Consider the following 21,461-nt stretch of genomic DNA (forward strand, 5'->3'; position numbering starts at 1 on the left):
CTTCTCAGGATCAAGTTGTCCAAGTCGGCCATCACAAAACCATGTCGACCATCACAAGAGCAAGTCTGCCAAGTTGGCCATCTCAACACCAGGTCCTCCATCACAGGATCGAGCTAGGAACCTCGACATGAGAGACGACCTCTCTCTGCCGACCTGGTTAGAACGCAGTTGGCGACCTACAGGACGTGGACCACGTGGTGGTCGACTCCTGTTATGAGTGAGTTATCGTCTTCGACTTCTCCAGGATCACGATGCTCGACCGTTAGACTCATCTTTTCGCATTGTCTACATCAGAGTTGATCAAATGGACCTTATCGCTCTATGTGGATCACGTATCTGGATGAGAGATCTCCTCCGAACATGGTGGACATGATTTCTCGGGAATCTCGAACGCGTTACAAGAAGCTCCTAATTTCTTACGCCTATATAAAGGCATTTCCTTCCTCGGAGAAGGTATGCACAATTTAGCTCTCACAACTCTCTATCTCTTTCGCTTTCTAGCTCTCTCCAAAATCTCCAGTTCGCTAACCTAAGCATTGGTTTACCTACCCCGGGTAAAGCAACCCGAGCACTCTAATACTGTCTCTTTGCAGGTCGACCTGGCAAACTCGCCAGCTTGACATCCAAGCTATCCTCCAGCAAGGAGCTGCTAGATCACACATCATCACATAGCGTCCAACCGTATATTTGAAATATCTTCGGTTCATGTATGTCAAATTTATGGGGAGATGTTTCTACCTTGTAGATGGATTTCCATGCTTTCACTCTCTTGTGTAGAGTTTTTGCTTATAAGGAATCCATTCACCTCCTCTCCAATAAGTTATCATTATTTTTGCATTTTGGGGTTAGAAAAATATAAGCTCTTGATGGATGTCCCTTAAGCCTAGATCTACCATAAGCCTTTACCAAAAAGTAAAAGATCTTTTGAAATAATTATCATGCGAAATATGTTGAGAACATGGCATCTAACCATTTATACTACCCATAAAAGAGTGATTGTCCCTTTTTTTCTGGAATTTTAATTGGACATTTTCTACCTCTTATCTAAGCAACATACAATGGGCATAAAGAGGGCATATATGTCATTTACTGTTCAAAAACTGTCCATGAATTGTAAATAGTTTTGTCTTGGAGATATTGCCACGTGCAAATGCACGTACATGTTTACTAGTACATCTAAGGGTGTCAATGACATTCGTAAATTCCATTTCTAATTCAAGATTTGACATAATTGAATTGAATTTAGATAATTTTAATATTATAATTGGTTTAATTCAAATATACCTGATTCGATTTGATAAATATTCAAATTTGACCAATTATTTAATTCTTATATATGATATATAAAATATTTAAATATTAAATTATATAAATAATTTATATATTTGTGTATTTTATATAAATAAAATATTTAATTTATATTTACTAATTTCCTAAAATAATTAATCGATTGTATTCGAATATTCAATCATATTAGAATCGACTTTCAATACGGTCATATATCAAATCTAATTCGGATATTGAATTTCTTTTAAATCGGGTTCAATCTATTTACACTCCTAAGTACATCTAGAATATTTTATGTACAGGTACGTTTAATTCATGTGGAAATATTTCGAATGTGCGACTGTAAGTATACCAAGCTCTCAACGTATCCGTAGCTTCGTACGTTTAGTATCTCCTCTGGAAGAGAGGTGGAATTTGAAAATTTTGAAAAGAAATAAAAAAAAAAAAAACTAATTTACTTCATTGAAATTTGAAAAGAAAAAAGTTCGTACGAAAGAAGTTAATTGGGGAAAATTTCGTGGCGGCATCAATCAGTAATTGGAAAATAGAAAACCATGAGAACCAGTCGAGGACTTCAACAAGTTCTCTCTTCCTAAAGCCAAACCGACAAAATACGAGGACCGGAGCTGCGGTCACGGCGCGACGCGAACAAATGAAGAAATCAAGGAATTCGTCAGGGTCAACATCCCAGGCGGTTAAGGTCGGTTTACGGTGCCATAGGAAGCTTCTGAATCTGACATTTCCTCCCTCATCACCTAACGGCAACTCTTCCCATATCTAGAATCTCGTTTTCCTAAGATTGTAACGGACCAGAGGTCCAGAACCCAAATAGCAACGTAGCTTATACCAATAAAATTATCAAACCCTCCAAATTTTGGATTTCACCGAATGCTACCGTAATTTTATCAGGAATAAATAAGCACCCCATAAAACCCACTTCATTGATAACCACTATGATGATGCCGGTTGATTGGCAACTGCCATGCAAATTTAGAAATAATGAGTTGGGATCTTCTGTCAATAAAGAAAAAAAAAACATTATAGCAAGTTCCAATATGATCTGCATTTACATATCTCACTATTATGATTGAGACCTATCATACATGAAATGTGTGGACATAGATCATGTTGGAATGGTTTTTTGGTTGGGGGAAGAAAAATCTTAAAACAAGGAACTCTTACTTTAGAATTAGTAAAAGTCGGATATAGTGAAGACACCAACTTATGTCACTATCCTACATTAACAGTTAATACTTATTGTTTAGAAGGTAAAATTTCATTGTTCTTTTATAAATCAAATTTACTCTTTTACCTATCTATTGAACTCAATGAAATTTAATTTATATATCATATGTGGCATGCTTATATCATTTTTCTTTCATTTTAATCATACTCTTCCTAGTATAATTTATGGGGTGAAGGATGATGGTAATATATGCAGTATATTTCTCTTAACCATATAAATCCCTTTGATGGCTTTGGACATTTTCATGCAAAAGAGTAGGTTCATCTTGAAGGTGCCAATTGGTTCAGTTGCTAAGGTCTTTGGCTGGTTTTAATGGAGACTTGGATAGATTCCTGCCTGTTAAACCTATTGAGGAACCTCACCTAATAGTTTAAGTTTTTAGATTGAGCGATTCTTTAACATGGTATCATATTTAAAGCTAATTTGTCCTTGCTATAATTAATCAAATTTCAGGATAATGTATAAGTGGGATTATATTTATCAACACTTCAAACCCCATAAATTTTGCATGAAGAAGTGTGTTAAAAAATACGAAAATGTACGGACAGCCTAATGCAGATTTCTGAATTTCACTGCAAATTCATAAACATTCAAAATATCAAAAACCCCTTACTCTATATACCCTTCTGAGCTGGCACCCATTCCAACTGTACTTTGGGCCTAAAAATTCTGATTCTAGGCTGAACCCATTCAAGGATTTGACCTCACCTAATAGTATCAACTTTTAGGTTAAACGGTGGCTTGATACTGCCTTTACTAGGGCTGTAGGTTATAACTTATAAGTGCATAAGCAGATAGCCAAATTTAAAAAGGAAAAAAGGGTTCATTTTAAGTTGATATTGACATCGTGAAAAGCGTCAATAAATTTGAGGTTAACCATATAATTTAAGGAAGAATGACTGATCAGTCCATCAATCCAGGTCAATTTTGTAGCCCCACTGTACAGGATGAATACTGATTGTGAATTAATGTTAAATTCATGAGCAGGATATGATTTATAAGAGGGGGGAGAGCGGCTACTATTTACAGGCATGCATTGGGATCGGCACTTATGACAATGAGATGATTCAACAACCAACAAGTGCGGTTCCTGAAGAGTTATAAGAGATCCGCAATTGGTGTTTTCAACTTATATTGGTATCTCCTCTTATAATTAAATTAAAAAAAAATTGGCTTTAAAAAATTCAACAAAAAATTAAGACTATGTTTGATTAAATAGAAAATAAATAAGGACTTTCCTTCAACTTTCAGTTTCTATCTTCTTTCTTATTTACCGTCAAACCAAACACGATTTTAGCGAACTAATCAGACTTTACAGTTAATAACAAGAAAATCTCTAATATGTAGTATACTACTTAAAATGTATTAAAATGCACTTTCTACATGTGGAGAATATGCCTATAACCTCAATTATTAGCTTGCACATGGTGCATAGATAGCTTAATAAGTCAAAAGGAAATCTATGAAAATTAATTGGTTGTCACTTTGATCACACAAGAGAGTGAAAGAATAAACATACAAGAAAAAAATAAAATAAATTAAGACTCTTCTACATCTCACCCCACCAAAATCAATGCACCATTCCTTTTTCTTTTTTTATGTAAAGAAAACGCACCACACAAACTTGGGGGTAGCCCTTCCCTAGAGGTCAGACATCCTAAAATAATTGAACATCCAACTATCACAACACTGGAGCTGGACTGATTCAAGTGGCCAATCTGTCGCCATATTGGCTTCTCAAAAAATATGGTCACATCGAATATTAAGCTTAAATCTTTCACAAACCTCATGGCAGCCATCAATTATCATCTTAGCAAACACAACTTTAATGATCCAAGGAAGAATAGCAGCACTTTCAAACAGTCAATTACCAGCTTGGAGTCACCTTAAAACATTATTTATGTCCCTTTTCCATATCTCATTCCTCATTGAAGCTAGTTTTGACTATTTTTTTTAGTGTACATTGTTCTCGATCCTTAATTTTGGCAATTTGCAGTTCTTATTGCATCAGAACAAGCCAAAGCTTAAAGTGTAGGTCCCTTCTTTGCATCTTCCACATTGAATTCATGCCTCGTTTACTTTTCGGTAAGTCACTTATCTGAGTAAATGCACTTACCTGGGTAAGTGTTTCCTAGGAAAGAATTACCCGGGTAAACATATTTACCTATGTTCTTTTATTTCTCATGTAAATAAGGCAATGACCATCATAGTCATAAAAAATTTCATAATTAAAAGGGACATTTTTGTCCCATCCAAATATTAGTAACTTTACCCTAGATGGGAAAGTTAATTTACCCACCTAGGAGATGGGTATCACTTACCCGGATAAGTGATACCAGGAAAATAAACTTTCACTGGTCCCACATAAATCTGAAAAATGAACATGGATTACAGGAAAATAAACTTTCACTGGTCCCCACATAAATCTGAAAAATGAACAAGGGCTCAGGAAAATAAACTTTCACTGGTCCTCACATAAATCTGAAAATTGAATATGAATTTTTTGATCAATTGAAATTAAAATCCCATTAGTCGACTTTCCCTCTTCTCAAAATCCAAAAAAAAAAACGCCCCCTCAATGTATCAGAGAGTAAAAGAAAGGCTAATTTATTATTAACTTAAAGAGAAACTAATTATAGAAATTGGTTCCTCCCTTGGACATTCTATCAACTGACTACAAACCACTATTACTCCCATTGCCCATCTATATAAAAAATTGATAGCTAGTGTACTGAAGGTGAATTATTAACTAAGCCATCTAAAATGATTTAGGGCTTACCCAACTTTGTTTTGGTGAAATTAAGTCTAATTGCAAGGGCATTTGGTTTTTATCCCAGAATCTGGATTTTTGTGCATAATCTGATCCTAACTAGAATCCAAGTGTTTGGTTAAGATTCCACAATTTCGGGCCATAGGTTCTGGCAAAGTTATTAGAATTTAAAAAATCTGAACCATTTAGAAAAAGGTTTTTTTTTTTTTGAAGGGAAAAAAAAGACAATCAACTAATGTACTTAATATCATCCTGTTCTATTTTAGAACTCAATTGACAACGGATGAGAACAAAATTACCATTCATTAAGTGCTCAAGGTTATTATGGTCATTGTATATCTAGGATAATTTGAGGTAAATTCTTCGTAATTTTTGAAAGTTTAACTGCAAGGATCCCGTGAGGGGCGAAGGTTCCCAAGCTTTTAATTCCCCTTCCTTTCCTTTCCCTTCATCTCTCTCTCTCTCTCTCTCTCTCTCCTTTTTCTCTCTGTGCCTTTCATCTAGTCTCTCTAACTGTCTCTACTCTCCATATCTCTCCCTGTTTTTCTTTCTTCCTCTCTCTCTCTCTCTCCATTCCTGTTATCCCCTTTCCAGCTTCGTTTATTTCTCCGTTTCAATCTCCTCTTGGCGGCGACTGCGAGGCGGTTCGAAGCAAGATTTTTGTCGAACCACAACGAAGTATCGGTAACGTTTTCGTTCTTCATTTTAATTTCGTATTTGCATTATAGGTTCCTGATAATCTGTTTTATTCCCTGTCCAATATGTATTCGATATCTCTCACGCATGATAACTCATCTTTTCCATTGAAATTGAGCTTTCTATTGGATGATAGTGCCTCTATTTTAGTAATTTTTACAGTGTTATCTTCCTTTCATCCTAGAACTAGGATCTGAGATTTGAACGTATTCGATCAGATTTCTTCCAGAACACAAGAAGATTGTCTTCTCCATTCTGTTTCCCTACTGTGTACTGTTGTTTTTCATTGCATGTTGCTGATTGTTCGGCGACGTATGGAGATTTTAACCTATCGGCGGTAACGGAAGACGGTTGGAAGAGGAGGCAATTTCTTCTTATTTTATCCAAGATGTGCCACCTTAATCGGGTGAAACAGAGAAGAGAAGCCTTGAAATCCCACAGCTCCGTCCGTTTGCCCTTTGCCGCCTTCGTATGTTTTGTTTTTTCCGGTGCATTTTAGCGAAAAATACTGCGCTTCTGACTCGCTGCACAGAGTCAGTCACATGAAATGAGGTAGCTAGGGAAAGAGACTAAAACGGTTGATGTTAGTTGTTTCCCTTCTCGAGGAGCAATTTTAATGAATGGCAACCATCAAAATGACAATAATAACCTTACATTTTCTCCTCAGTACCTCTACATGTTTGTGGTTATTATTGTCATCAAAGAAAAAGAAAACAAGAGCAAAGTACTGCTCATTAGTGAGCGAGAACTCAGTATCTGGATACTCGCTTTTGTTGGTCCTGCGACAATTTTCTCTTCCCGTTTATTCAACAAGGGGAAAACAGACCATGTACGATATGTCTACATTGCACGTGTCATAACATCTCTTCATCAAGTCCCTTAAACCCCAGGCCCAGGTCCACTGTCCACACACATGATAACAAGCAGTGGCAGAGAGAAAGCGATGAGAGATGGGGAGGGGGGGGGGGGGAGAGTTGCAGTGAGCTAAAATAATGTGCGACTTTGGCTCAAGCAATGGAAATAGGCCGTATATGGATGAAGTAAACAGAAAATTGGGACCCACCATTTAATAGAATGGTCCAGTGTCAGGTACCAGAAACTTAACTCGGATCGTTTCTCACATCTGGTCTGCGGTGTAGTTAGAATCTCAATAGAAATAGATTTTTTTCTAGATGACTACTCTGCTGCAAAATCGTCCAGTCAGACTATTGAATGTTGTATTGGCGTATCCTAGGCGGGACCCATTCGAAGGTGGGTCCTGATATTTTGTAACTTTTTGCTTTCCCTATTTTCTTTTTTGTTTTGTTGTTTTTGATTTGATGTATGGCCCTTTGCTACCTGAAACGTGGATTCGGGCCTGCACTGAATGAAATTCTTTCATTTTTAGCTTAAGGTTTTTATACTGCACAGAATTACTCAAAATTGATGGGAAGAAGGATTGAGGAAGCAGTATACGATAGTTAATTAGTCGATTTGATTTCAGGAGGGCCCCAGAATTCAAGATCAGCAGGTTGGCTTGGCACTTGCTTGTGCCTTGTAGGTTCTGTGGACTGTGGACAATAACTCCAATCTGTCGTACCCAAAAGGCCAACAGCTTTAGGTACACAGAATAGAAGTCGTCGTCACATGGACATGGGCCACATGGAATCAAAGAGATCTGGTCCATCTTTTCTTTAAAAACAACGACCTCTACCTAAAACAGTTGAGCGCATGTTACAGTCCGAGGTTCCCGTGTGCCATTGACGAGTTCTTCCGCCGGGCATAAGAAGCCAAAAGTAACTGTCGTCCCCGCTGAAAGAATGTAGTTAACGTCTCTTCTGCCTGTCCGTCTCCTTTGTTCTGTCCTCTCCCATACCAGAACCACCTTCAAGAACCAAATCTTCCCGTGATGAATTCGGGAAAATCCTTGAGAAAACTCTGACTTTCCGCACATATTCACAAGGGAAAAAGAAAAAAAGTACGTGTCGGGACAAATGCCTTCCACTCCTAACCTTCCGGTCCGTCCCTATTTGATACAGGCCTAGCCCTTTAGCTAAGAGACCCTTTGTGCGTTTCACCAACTGTATTTGTGGAACTATTAGAAAACAAGAAATCTTCCTAGATAGTTAAACGCATAGAGGTTTGAAAGTTGAAACCCAGAGAGAAACAATCTTTGTTTATTTATTTGGCTGGCTAAAAGTAGATATCAGTTGGATGCTATCTGTCAGTTATTTGAGTAAATAATGATTCTTTTTGGTTTTAATCTCTATTATTGGAGGTCTCTTTCCTGGTAGACTTGGAGAAACGAAAACGTTTCTTCTTAGAAATATGCGTCCAATTCCAAACCTCCGATGCTCTTCTTTCCTGTGCTTTATTACTTTCCATGTTTTAGTGTCTAAACTCTAAAGCGTGTCTGGACTCTGGATCACTGTATGTGTCCACGTTACAATTGTTGGACGTCCGGGCTTGTGGATGACCTTCTGCAATCAAAACGTGGTATCCATTCTTTATCACTTTAGGCTGACCAGCCAATCATATTTCTTGGCTTTTCGTTTTCTCCGTCCATTCCTTTTTCTTCTTTTTTTCCGCTTTCTGAGGATACACCTGTCCGATTACACGTGGCATAGTACCCATTAGCAAGTCATTAAGTCATACTTATTTGTGTTCGGAGGTTTTAACCTTTAAATTATTAGTCTTTATGGATTGGTTGGAAACTAGAAGCTTGGTTTAAGCAGGAAAACAATGAGAAATTTTGATAGATCATACATATATATAGTGGATATGCATGGGATCTCAGTCTTTCACTTAGTTAATAGTTTTTTTTTTTTTTCAAGTATTTATTACTCACATCATTTTTTTAGCAATATTAATATTTTTTCTCAAAAGCGGTGAGAATCAATAAAGAGAGGAGCTACTCAATTTATGTGCCAATCGAGCCACCACTCAATTGACACTTGAGTTGATAGTTGATACCTTGTAGTAACTCCTATCGGCAATCACATACATTTGATCAAGCGTCTCCTCAGTGAAAAAAAGAAGATGATTCGATGGTTTCAATAATCCCTCTGGATTTTCTAGTTGCATCTTGCATGGTAGGTCCAGTTCTCGTCACATGAACATAACAAATTTGGCACAGCATGGGCTATTAGAATTGTACATCTTTTATTGCTTTTTTATTTAGTTACCGTCTATGTAAATCACTTGAATAAAATATTATATTTATATATAAGCTAGCTACTAAGGATTTATTTTACTTTATTGTCTTCTTTCGGCACACAAAGAACGAGTGCCAGGGCAGAGAAGGGCCGTAGGATTGTTTCACCAACAGAGGAGATATTCTCGATGTGGGGCTGCATTGTCGTGTTATAAATATGTTAGCACATTTTGGCTGGCAGTAAATCCCAGTAATATTAATTCATTGCAAAGAGAGTCCGAAATTTCACTGGCAACGAGACACTACAGCCGCACATCGGAAATATTTTTTGTAGTTTATATGCTTACCTTTATGTTCCCGATGTAACGACAGTAGTGTCTTATACACAGGATGTGTGCCATGTGGCCAGCGTTTTGTAGTCAGCGAATCCGAACTCTAATTGCAGAAACACTGTAAACGGAGTTGAGTTCTTTGCAAGTTATGCTCTTTTTTTTTTTCTTTTTTTTCTTTTTTTTATATGAAGAGGTACGAGCCTATAGAACAGATCCTGTTCAAATAAGGTTGTTTTGCAAGTTATTCTCTTTTCGTATGCGTATACAACTATAAACTGATACATGAATTTCTCTATCTATGTTTGTGCAGAAATATTAATGCATGATTAATGGTATTTCCTACAACAACAGAGTTTCTACAAACGTATAAATTCATAACCAACGTGGAAACCGAAAAATAAAAGCGCTGAAAAAATGTTGGTTTATTGCTTTAATGCTTAAAATGGTTTTTGCCAATTTATTGCATGCTTGAATTTTTAGATACCCTTCCTCTGCCATGCCTACTTTTAAATAATGCCCCTGCCCCTTGTTACCATGGTTATGCATATTTGCGTGCCTGGTATGTCTTTGGTACCCGGGCCATATCTTCGGCATTAAAATGGCTTTTTCAGCTCTGCTCATTAATGCTTACTTTCTGTTATACGATCCACCTAGAAACTGGAGCCCACAGAGGGTCGGTTTGATGGTTGACCCAAAGTGAATGAATGATCAGAAACTGGAAACTGGATACTAGCATCATTCAACTCATATGGTTTCTACAGAACCATATGACTCTATTGGATTGGACCGACCGACAACCTAAAAAAAAGCGAAAAAAAAGGATTGGACCGACCGGCTACTTTGGCCAGTGCTTCTGGTATGGCTTTTAAAACATTGATGAAATGATCTCTTCAACGTCAATGCTATATATGTTCTATATGCTAATTTAGCAACCAATATCAGACACAAAATATAGAAATCATTTTGGAGTTATGATATTGAAATCCATCCCAAAAACAATAAAAACAGCCAAAAATATTTTTATATTGTAAGAATAATAAGATTGCATTAGTTATATGGGCCCGTTTAACTCAAGTTATTTTCCCAAAACAAAATCAAATGCAACATCAGAAAAAATAGTACAGTATAGTTTTCCTTTTATGAAAGTTGTTTTTATTTAAAAAAAAAAACAATCATATGTATGGGCGACACACACCTTAGTTGGCTGAAGCGGTTTGAATGGAGATGTTGGTGGTTAGAGTAGAGTCGGCAAAGCATATGATACAATTCAATTATAGCTTACTTGGTTGTGCTGGGGGAATCCTAGCACATGTCATTGTCATCTGAATCAGTTGATTGAAACCCTACTCAGACCATGGAAGATATAGATATATCTTTCTATTGTTGTGTCTTATCAAGTGTAATTTCTTATTACATTTTAAATCTGTATCTCTTTGTTTTCTTTTTTGTTTCACATTTAGTTTAATAATATTTTGTTTTCAAAAGTTGTTGTCTTAAATTATTTGATCATCACACCCGTGTTATGTGATGTTCACACATGGGACAATGACTTGCGGGAGAATTGAGTGGTGGTGGTGGGGGGGGGGGGGGGGGGGGGGGGGGGGTCATGATATATTTTTCTTTTTTCTTTTATATAAAAGAAAAGAGAATGCAAAATTGTTGCCTGGATGTTTATTTATAAGAGGTTGATTTCATTGTCAATCATGAATGTGACATTGTGACATAAAAAATACTAGAAAGTTAAAGTTAACTAAAACAATGCGAGTTCTAAAATCGTGAAAGCAATGGTTGTAATATCAATGGACCATGTTATTCACCAATATAGTGGCTATAACGGCCACTCTTTTTTTCCAGTTACCATCCTGATATGTTATACACTTCAATTTTGATATGTGACATTTAATTATAAATTGTTAGCACAAGCTAGTATTGCAATCCAAAAATATGGTAATATAAGTATAATTTTCATACATAACAACTTATTATCTATCTACTCTCTCTCTCTCTCTCTCTCTCTCTCTCTCTGATCTCTCTATAAAATGTTTGATAATGAAATCCTTTTACTGAACCCATATAATAAGGTTGGTGAAAAGATTATAATATTTTCATATTGTGATTCTTATATTTATTCGAACCGGCCCATCTTCACATCCTTTCTTCATGTGCGTAGGCTGTAGACAAGTCATTCTGAAAACAAGAGGTCATAAATCTAGAATCGTGGTTGACATAGATGTGGCGTGATGGGTTCCATCTACCTATTCGTCCCATTACCTATGCCGAGTCACCTGGTCCCTTCCCTTCTCTTTTTGCCTGGTCAGATTAGGCACTAGTGCCAACAAGTCTAGACTAGAGCCAAGGACAAAGTCGATTTTTTCCTTTGAAGTGACGATTTCGAATTTTGATACATGTTGAAATGCATCTCTCTCTCGAGTCAAGTGTGGACTCTGGATTATTTCATCACCCACGGTTCTGGTCCTCACGGGTTGAATTTGGAACAACGATCAGCCAGTCCTGCTTGCGAATTATAAAAACAGAATAAGCCCTGCCTTAACACGCCCACCGGAAAAATATATTCTGTGGAGCCCACCAAGTATGACGATACATGAGCTGCTGTCGTTTGCTGGATGGTTCGCTCCACTGCACCGAGGTTGGTGGCTTCCGAGAGCAACCACCCCTAGGCCCTAGCGTTGGTTTTGATGAAAATCAATCCGTGGGCGATTTCTTGAATGCTATGGTCTGGCCTATGCCTCAATATCCCCAATTTTTAGACCTTCTTCAGATGGGCCTTCTAGTATCGATCCAACCTCTAAAACTTGTGGTCTGTATCAACACGCAGATCGACAAGTGAGCCCCACATAAAATCCCAGTTTCGTGGTCCGTCAATGATCAACCACGACCACAATGATATGGGGTCCCATTCCGCATCTCCCCCCCCCCCCCCCCCGCCCTCTGTCACTCTCTCTCTCTCTGATATTTATTTTTCTTGACAGAACTGTATGCTATTGCAGATTTGATGTGGAGAATAAACGGAGCTGGATCTTGTGGAGCCACCGACTGAGCGACGACATAGATTTCAGGTATCTAAAATGATTAGTGCGCACTGTACATCACTCCCTAATGAAATCTGCTATTGTTAAGGTATTTTTTTAGGTGGTATGTTCTATCATGGGGGCTAAAGGGGCTTCCGTGTCTGGCCTGAGTTTAAGTATGCATCAGTCCCTGTGTAGTTGAACCCAACCACTTAGAATGGAGTCCGGATTATGGGTGTTCTGGTGGGCTTATCCGTTGAGTCTACGAGAAGAAGACACGTGGATCTCCATGGCTGGAGACATGGTTGAACGCACTTTACAGTGTAGAACATAGTCTGATTCTGATTGGCTTCATGCAACATGCAGAGAACAAACGTATGCTCCCGCCTCCTGACTCCATAGAGATATAGAGGGCCGAGGGCCTTTAACTTGTTTAGAGTTTAAACTTTAGATGTGTATTCAGTTGGTCTTGTTCGATCCACCTTCTGCCCCTCAATTTTCCCTCTAGTATTCCCATTAGCAATGGTTGACTGTCGATAATGACACAAACTTATGTTCGAGCCATGTGGGTCTTTCTGTCTGGCATTGATAAGATGTATTCTGGTTGCCGCAGTGCCATGATCACAGCCCCAAATGAGACTAAAATTCCCATGCAATGGTGCTTATAAAAGGCCTACGATACCTGGTTTGAAACCCCAATATATTGCATCAATTCCATGGTGGTCGCCAGTGATGTATATGGTATGCCATAATTTTCATCCATCGAACCGATCAACCCCTTTTGGGTGATGACAAACACAACGTTCCAATTGGAATGCCAAAAGAGAACAAGAAATCTGTAATAGACCACGCCTCATCTTTGCTACATAAAGCTAATATTTTCCTTGGCCGGAGGTTCATTGCACACAAAATAATGAAAATATTTTATAAATTTTTAGTATCTAGCTTTAATGTCTATATATATATATATATATATATATATATATTTTCTTGGTATTATTTATCCGGGTAAGTGATACCCATCTCTTAGGTGGATAATAACTTTTCTCTCTGGGAGGAAAGTTGTCACACCTGAATGCAACAAAAATATTTCTTTTAATAATGAATTTTTATGGTTAAAATGGTCATTACTTTATTTATAAAAAAAATATGAATAAATGCACTTATTCAGATAAATATTTTCCTAAAAAATACTTATTATTTATCCGGATAAATAACTTATCGAAAAATGAACAGGGCATAAATACTAAACCTCAATTAACTTAAAAAAGAATTATAGACATGCTTCAAATTCTTGGACGCTTGGGTCAAAACACAATTGGTTGCATTTATTTATTCAACGTGGCCAAGTGCTACGTGCTAATCATCATAAAGTTTTTCCTTTGGCTATGGCCATTCCTAATTGAAAGTCCGCTACTCTGAACTATCTCAAGCTGACAATATGTTGAATGCAGGTTGGGTAAAACTTTAATTAATAAAGTATTTGTCACGCAATGGGATTTCAACGATTGCGGGCGAATCAACAAAACGTGGAATGCATTGCTAAAGTAAGGTCTGATGAGAATGGTGATCGAATAGGTGTTACAAAGACTCCAAAAGGTTGTGATCTTCGCCGAACGAAAGAATTTGGGCCTAACAATAATGAACCTGTTGCTTTGGACGCCAATTACACTTCATGGCTTGTAAGTTCAACTACACTGGTCATAAGAAATCCTCCTTGTTGTATTTGCCTTTGCCAAGGTTGTGTTTGTTTGCTTTTTTTTTTTTAAGTATTACTTCCCCATTTTATTTCATAAATAGTAAGCCATTATCGGTGGACTTTGCAGTATGGATAGCCTAGCTATGCTAAAATTGGATTTTTGTCCCTTAATTTCACAACCTTCATTCTTAAGATGATGATGCAAGTACGTGATTTCATTGAAAGTACTGGGCAGGCCAGATGAGTGGTTGAGACAAGTGTCCAGCCTGCTTTCACCTGGTGGTGGACTCTTGGACTCTATCTATGAGGCCAGATGGAGCTTGCCTATAATCCTCAAATTTAGTATTGATTTTGCATTGGGCTTGAAACGCCTCTAGAGTCTAGAGGGAACAAGATTCAGCTTCGCTTCTGTAGTCGATGCTGGGCTCTGAATAGGTTCGCCCAGTCCAAGTCCGTCAAAAGGAATCCATCAACTGTACTTAGTGTGTCGTCAGCGTTTTCTAATGTATCGTCTTATTGTTGCTCTTTTCTTCCAATAAAAAATAATACTGTTGTACTTGTGGCTTTGTTATTGCAGATAAAACATCCTTCTGCGTTGAGCATGTTTGATCAGATGATGAATGCAGCTAAGGGCAAAAGGATTGTTGTATTTCTGGATTATGATGGAACCCTCTCACCGATCGTTGAAGACCCAGATAAGGCTTTAATGTCTGATCCGGTAATAACTTAATACATACATACATACATCCCAGTCCAGATGATCCATTTCATACAAAGAAGTTATGCATTTAAATGTTATATGGAAACAAAAAAGAAATGATTAAGCAATTCTATATTCCATGACTTCCAGCAAGGTCTAAATGAACTGTCATATTTGAAATTTCTAATGAAATTGTAAATAAGTTGCAGATGCGTTCAGCAGTTGGGGATGTTGCAAGGTATTTTCCAACAGCTATTATCAGTGGAAGGTGCCGGGACAAGGTAACACTAATTAAACAACTGTTATTTCGGTAGGAGCTCAATCAAACGAGTCAAACTTGAGTCTTATCATTATTTATGAGATAATGTAGTAGTTTAATCAATCTCTTTTCTTGTTTAGGTATTAGATTTTGTACAATTGAATAATGTATACTACGCTGGAAGCCATGGGATGGATATAATGGTCCCATTACGGCCTCTAAAGTCCAGGGATCTCACCAAATGTCAGAGGTCTACTGACGAAAAGGTTGGTTTGTTTGGGGTGATTCAATTATCAATGCTTGCATCTCTCCAAGTGATTTTAAGTCACTTTCGTAATACGGCTGTGGCATGTTGTAGGGGAATGAAGCTGTAGTTTTCCAACCTGCACAAGAGTATTTATCTACAGTTCAAGAGGTACGTGATATAGAACGCATTGATCCTAATTCCTAACTCGTCTACATCTTATCCTCGAAAAGGTGCTCGTCACTTCTCACATGCTATATTGCATATTCTTTTCTTTCCCCCTTCTAGATAATTCAGGTGCTGGCGGAAAAGACAAAAACGATAGGAGGAGTCAGGATCGAAGACAATAAGTTCTGTATCTCTGTCCACTTCCGCCGAGTTCGTCAAGAGGTATGGAGCCATTTATATTAGTTTCCGAAATAGCTACTGAAAACGTAATGCAGTAAACATTTCCAAATTAGAATTGGATTAAATTTGGAATCTTTTTAGATTTTGTTTTCGGTTTCTATTTCAATAGTTATAAAGTGACACCTTATACATGGAATTTAGTACCGAGCCCAGCCTTCATGCCACAAATATGATGTTTGAAACCATTTTGAACCTTTAGCATAAGGGTGCCTCTTAGACCTAACTTTCGCGGTTTAGCTTTAAAATTGGGCCCATGGTCTTCCAAGAACTGAAGCCTAAGCTGGATCCATCATGGGCCTAGGCTTAGTTTACAATGGAGTACGGAGGACCCTATACACTACTAGATAAAACAATAGTTTGTTTTCTTCTTTTAACTAATGGCCCCACCCTGCCATAAAAATAATAATAATAAAAATGGCTCCGCCCTCAGCATGGGGCAACTATAATGTCATGTCTTAGAACCCTTTGGGTTGGGTGTTTGGAAGACAGGATTTGTAATTTGACAACATGCTTCAGATTTGGTAAGTGGGCTTGCTTTGATGTCAAGTTAGATTCGGTTTGTGATTAACTGTTATGAACTACCATTTCAATGTGAATCAGGAAACAACATGCTTTTAGGTCCAGGGTGGAACCGGAGCCCATGTCACTCTACGTAAGAACAGCCATTTTTGCCTTTATAATAAAAGGAATGTATGTTGACTGCAGGACTTCCAAGATTTAGAAGAGAGGGTGAAGTCGACTCTGAAAGAGTATCCCCTCTTCCACCTGACAAGGGGAAGAAAAGTAAAACAATCTCTCTCTCTCTCTCTCGCTCTCTCTCTCTCTCATAACATATTTTATTCATTCATCCACAGGTTCTGGAAGTCCGCCCATCGATAGAGTGGGATAAAGGGAATGCTGTGGAATATCTACTCGACACGCTAGGACTTGGCAACTCCAATGATGTCTTCCCGGTGTACATTGGAGATGATCGAACCGATGAAGATGCCTTCAAGGTATGCTTCTAAACCTGACCGCAAATGGGCTTGGACATGGAAGTCCATGTTTCATCTATTTTGCGTATTAAATCTTTTTTTTATTTTGTGCAGGCAATACAAAGCAGAGGGCAAGGGTATCCCATTCTGGTTTCTTCCATCCCAAAGGAGACCATGGCTTCGTATTCATTGCGTGATCCATCAGAGGTCATGTTTTTCTTGTTACAACTAGCAAGATGGAGGAAAAACTCTTCTGGCAGTAGGGTAGTTACCTAGTCTATATTTGATTTTTGTTCCATATATATACCTAGTAAAAAACAGAGAACAGGAAAGAAAAGAGACCAAGAGAGATGGAAGCATTATATAAGAGACTTTTTTTTTTGCCAAGTTTTCGTGCGTCCCTTGGTACTCTTTATATCTACAATGTATATAATTACATATATTGACGCTTTTCAGATCTTAACTTTCTTTTAAGTTGTTGCTGAACGGATGGATATATCCGTTCCACTGTTTTAGACTTATGTAATATAATATGGAATTGTTTTATTTTCTTTATGATAATTTGCAATGGTTGTGGTTATTTTGCTTCTTGCCTGTTTCTGTAAATTGTTTTTATGCTTTGTGGAAAGAAATTAGGCTACGTTTGATTTGCAATTAGAATTGGAATTGGAATCAAAATCCTTTAGAATCAGAATGGTCTATTTCCATTCCCATAATCTATTTGGTTTAGATAGGAATGTGATGAGGGCAGATTTGGCCCTCCAATGAAATTATGGCACTTGGCACCTCACGGCAGCTCTCCAAGGAGCTCGGCAGCTCACCAAGGAGCTCGGCAGCTCTCCAAGGAGCTCACCAAGGAGTTCGACAGGTCACCAAGGAGCTCACCAAGGAGCTAGGCAGCTCTCCAAGGAGCTCGCCAAGGAGCTCGACAGCTCACCAAGGAGCTAGGCAGCTCTCCAAGGAGCTCGCCAAGGAACTCGGCAGCTCACCAAGGAACTCGCCACCAAGGAGCTCAGCAACTCTCTAAGGAGCCCACCAAGGAGCTAGGCAGCTCTCAAAGGAGCTCGCCACCAAGGAGCTAGGCAGCTCTCCAAGGAGCTCGCCACCAAGGAGCTCGGCAACTCTCCAAGGAGCTCGCCAACTCTCCAAGGAGCTCGCTACCAAGGAGCTAGGCAGCTCTCCAAGGAGCTCGGCAGCTCACCAAGGAGCTCGCCAAGGAGCTCGGCAACTCGCCAAGGAGCTCACCACCAAGGAACTAGGCAGCTCTCCAAGGAGCTCGCCACCAAGGCAGCGCACTCCAGCTCATCAAGGTGGCTCACTACTAGGGAGCTCATCACCAAGTAGCCACCAGGGAGCTTGTCGCCATAGGCAGCTCGGTACAGAAGAGCAGTTTGGCATATCACAGGAAGATCTCCTGCCTAACAACCGTACCTAACAGATCTGGTGGCAGCGCCCACATCTCTTGCCAGGCGGCGTCGTGCCTGCCGTCTTTGAAAAGCATGGCATGCCTGACGAGTCTGTACCCTGCAGCAGCAGCCTGCACCTGCCACCTCAGTCTTGACAGTAATGGCTAGAGCAGTGGCGGTTACGCCTGATATGACTGGGCACCGCTATATAAGGACTCTGACCCCCAAAGCCAAGGGGAAGAGAATGAAAAAAATTGAGGTAATCCCTGCTCTCTAGCTCTCTCATTCCTCTAATATCATCTTCAAGCCCTCTACAATTAGAGTGCTAATTTAGGCATCGGAGAGTCCCCGCCGGGTAAATACCCCTAGGCCCCCTGGTTCAGTTCTCGCAAGTTTCTCAGCTCCCGCCGCCTACAAAGAGGAGGAAAGATGGAGCTCTCGCAGGTTCCTCAGCTCTCGCCACCTACAAAGAGGAGGAAAGGTGGAGTTCTCGCAGGTTCCTCAAGCTCTCGCCACCTACAAAGAGGAGGAAAGATGGAGTTCTCGCAGGTCCCTCAGCTCCTGCCGCCTACAAAGGAGAGGAGATCACTTCATGCAGAGGGCAGTCGGGTCGTGCTACACCAGGGAGCTCCACCATCCTCTGAGTTACAGGCCGCCTAGGAGCAGGTCAAATGACGAGTCCACCAAGGTAGCTCACCACCAGGGAGCTCAGCATAGCTCTCCCCCAGGCAGTTCACCATCAGGGAGTTTGGCATAGCGCAAGCAGCTCGGCATAGCACAAGCAGCTCGGCATAGCTCTCCCCCAGGCAGTTAGCCATCAGGGAGCTCAGCATAGCTCTCCCCAGCTCGGCATAGCTCTCCCCCAAGCAATTCACCACCAGGGAGCTCCACCATCCTCTCCTGGGAGCAGGTCAAATGACGAGGAACTTAGCCAAAAAATAAAAAATTGGTATGTGACCAGAAACGGTTACATCAGAATGGAAATGAGAAGTAAAATCAGCAAGAATGGAATTTCATTCCTAAGAGAGGAGCAGGGAATAGCCATTCCCTCGAATGGGCAATGGGATTTGCTACTCACTTTTCCTACCCACTTTCTATCTACCCTGAATTAGAGTCAAACATCTCTATTATGAATTGAGAGATGTGTGGCTGCAAGGTGGGTAGAGAGTTAATAGGAAAAGTGACTAAGGAATCTGGGCTCTCAAATGGACGAATGCCATTCTAACAGAAATGGAAAAAGAATTCCGATTCCGCCCAACCAAATAATAAAAAATCATCCTAATTCTGATTCCAGACCTCTATTTCTGCAACCAAGCGGGGCCTTAATATTACTCCAATATTCCTATCCATGCATTCAATTAGCATTTTAATAAGTTAAAATTGAACAACCACAACCACTAATGATGTAGCCACGTAGGGTACTCGCGTATAACATCATGGATTGGTCATCCTGACGTCAGATTGGAATCTTCCTAGCGCCATATGATGACATTAATTCCCACCTGTTAAAATGCATCACTTCATGGTTCCTGGTCCCTTGTTCAATCTCTACCCTCCGTTAAAGGCTTCGGAATTAGAAGCGAAAGGCCGGTAATCGTAGCCACCACTTACCCGTGACCGTGAGGATTGAGGAATGCTCCTTTCGGCAGTGGTTGGTGGAAGGTAATTCATGTCATCGTCAAAGTTGTATGATGTAGGATAAGGAAGACGTAGCTTGTTATTCAGTACAAGTTTTATGGGTTGAGTTGGGTCGGTTTGAGTCATTTTCTTCAATTGATTTAACCTAGTCGACTTACTTATTAATTAAACTGAAATCAATCAATTCTGAAGTAAAACCGATTTAAACATGAAGGGTTGGTTAATCAATTTAGTCGGTTTTTTTATATATATTTTAAATTAAAATATCTATTTATATTTAAGTATTATTTTTAGTTTTTATACAAAATCAATATATATATATATATATATATATATTTAAATCGATTAGTTTTTTATGCAAAACTGATTTTTTGTCAATATATATTTAAATTTATACAAAACTGAATTAAATGTTGTACCATTGTATTATATTTGTATTGGTGTTGCGTTTTTAGTTTTTATTATAAATAACCGATTTTTTTCAAAGTTCAAACAAAACACAAATAAAATATATCAACATTTAACATATAGGGTAGGGATTAATTAATAATTACTTAAACATATAGGATCAGTTCGGTTCGATTTGGACCGAACCAAGTTGTTGGTTTATTTTCTCATACAAACCAAAACTGACTGGTGATTTTAAAAACTGACCAACTCGGATTGGGTCGGGCCGGTTTGGTCGGTTTGACATTTAATGTGAACATCCTGCGGCGGGATGTTTAAACCATCATGATCATATTATATTTTTCTCAGATGCCACAAGTAAAATTTGGGCCCAATTAGATATCATATCCTTTGCGAATCAAAGGTTTACATCTCTGCTTTTGGTTAGACGAGTTTGGGATTCTATAACCCATATGAGTATGGATAAGGTATAGCATTAGGGTAAATCTGACCCTCCCCAATCTGTATAGTGTTGAAAATCATATAAATTTTATATATTAGGTGTTGAATTTAATAATATTTTGAATTTTATGTGAAGGATAATTGAGAGTTTATGTATTTTTTTCCATGTTTTAATCAAATAATTGGAAATTTTGTTGTTTGTTTATGTTATTTTACTTATTTATTGCTTATAACAAGAAATAATAAGAAACCAGATACAGGTTCTAAAGCCAACCCACTCTACCCTTGAATGCGGGGAGGGTTTTGCATTTTCATGTGCATGGAGGATTAGATTCTCAAAATCCAAACTGCTGAGGGTTTTGGAACAGGTACAAATTCGGATGTTTAGGGAGACTGACAGGGTCTAAAATTTACAAAACCCTCCCCAAACTGCCATGTTGTCATCTCCATTGGATCACGGTGCAGTTACACACGGTGATCTATATGGGGATCTCATATAGATCCCCATTAATCCATGCTCATTTGTAGCATGGGCTCTTTGCATATGATCATGAATGGGTGACATCCTCTTTAGGGCATCAGAACATGAACTCCTACTTTGGGCAAACCATTGGATTGAGATAGGTAGCATTTGATAAAATTGAAGTCTACCATTCTTTTTTTTTTTGGGTATTACGAAGGATTTCAGTAAACAAATACAAACCAAAAACGAGAAACAACAACAGACACACTTAAAAAAAAAAAAAATCTAAAGAACATAAAACAAAACACAAGAAGAAAGTACCAACATA

General features: G+C 38.7%; 1 protein-coding gene across 5 annotated transcripts; it reads left to right on the forward strand.

The window, feature by feature from the left end:
- Positions 1 to 5,740: 5,740 nt before the first annotated feature.
- Positions 5,741 to 17,332, forward strand: LOC104600347 (putative trehalose-phosphate phosphatase C). Of its 5 annotated transcripts, none has more exons than XM_010263238.3 (11): positions 5,741 to 5,987; positions 12,473 to 12,541; positions 13,948 to 14,175; positions 14,770 to 14,910; positions 15,102 to 15,173; positions 15,292 to 15,417; positions 15,510 to 15,566; positions 15,684 to 15,785; positions 16,509 to 16,586; positions 16,658 to 16,798; positions 16,892 to 17,332. In XM_010263238.3, exons 3-11 carry the CDS (start codon positions 13,987 to 13,989, stop codon positions 17,051 to 17,053), a joined length of 1,068 nt encoding a protein of 355 aa, XP_010261540.1. In that variant the 5' UTR covers positions 5,741 to 5,987; positions 12,473 to 12,541; positions 13,948 to 13,986; the 3' UTR covers positions 17,054 to 17,332. The 5 variants fall into 5 exon arrangements, with proteins under 5 accessions (XP_010261540.1, XP_088751559.1, XP_088751556.1 ...); XM_088895430.1 differs by lacking the exon at positions 5,741 to 5,987 and adding an exon at positions 11,949 to 12,111; XM_088895431.1 differs by lacking the exon at positions 5,741 to 5,987 and adding an exon at positions 12,185 to 12,375.
- Positions 17,333 to 21,461: the final 4,129 nt, after the last annotated feature.

This window comes from Nelumbo nucifera, chromosome 1, assembly GCF_055504915.1.
Source record: "Nelumbo nucifera cultivar China Antique chromosome 1, China Antique-T2T, whole genome shotgun sequence".
NCBI classification, from domain to species: Eukaryota; Viridiplantae; Streptophyta; class Magnoliopsida; order Proteales; family Nelumbonaceae; genus Nelumbo; species Nelumbo nucifera.

What these genes read in the sequence shown, in the direction of transcription:
- LOC104600347 (XM_010263238.3), top strand. Translation starts at nt 13,987, where the DNA reads ATGGGATTTCAACGATTGCGGGCGAATCAACAAAACGTGGAATGCATT. An exon ending in TCCGCCGAGTTCGTCAAGAG is followed by an intron (nt 15,786 to 16,508) that starts GTATGGAGCCAT and finishes TGTTGACTGCAG; the next exon opens with GACTTCCAAGATTTAGAAGA. An exon ending in CCGATGAAGATGCCTTCAAG is followed by an intron (nt 16,799 to 16,891) that starts GTATGCTTCTAA and finishes TATTTTGTGCAG; the next exon opens with GCAATACAAAGCAGAGGGCA.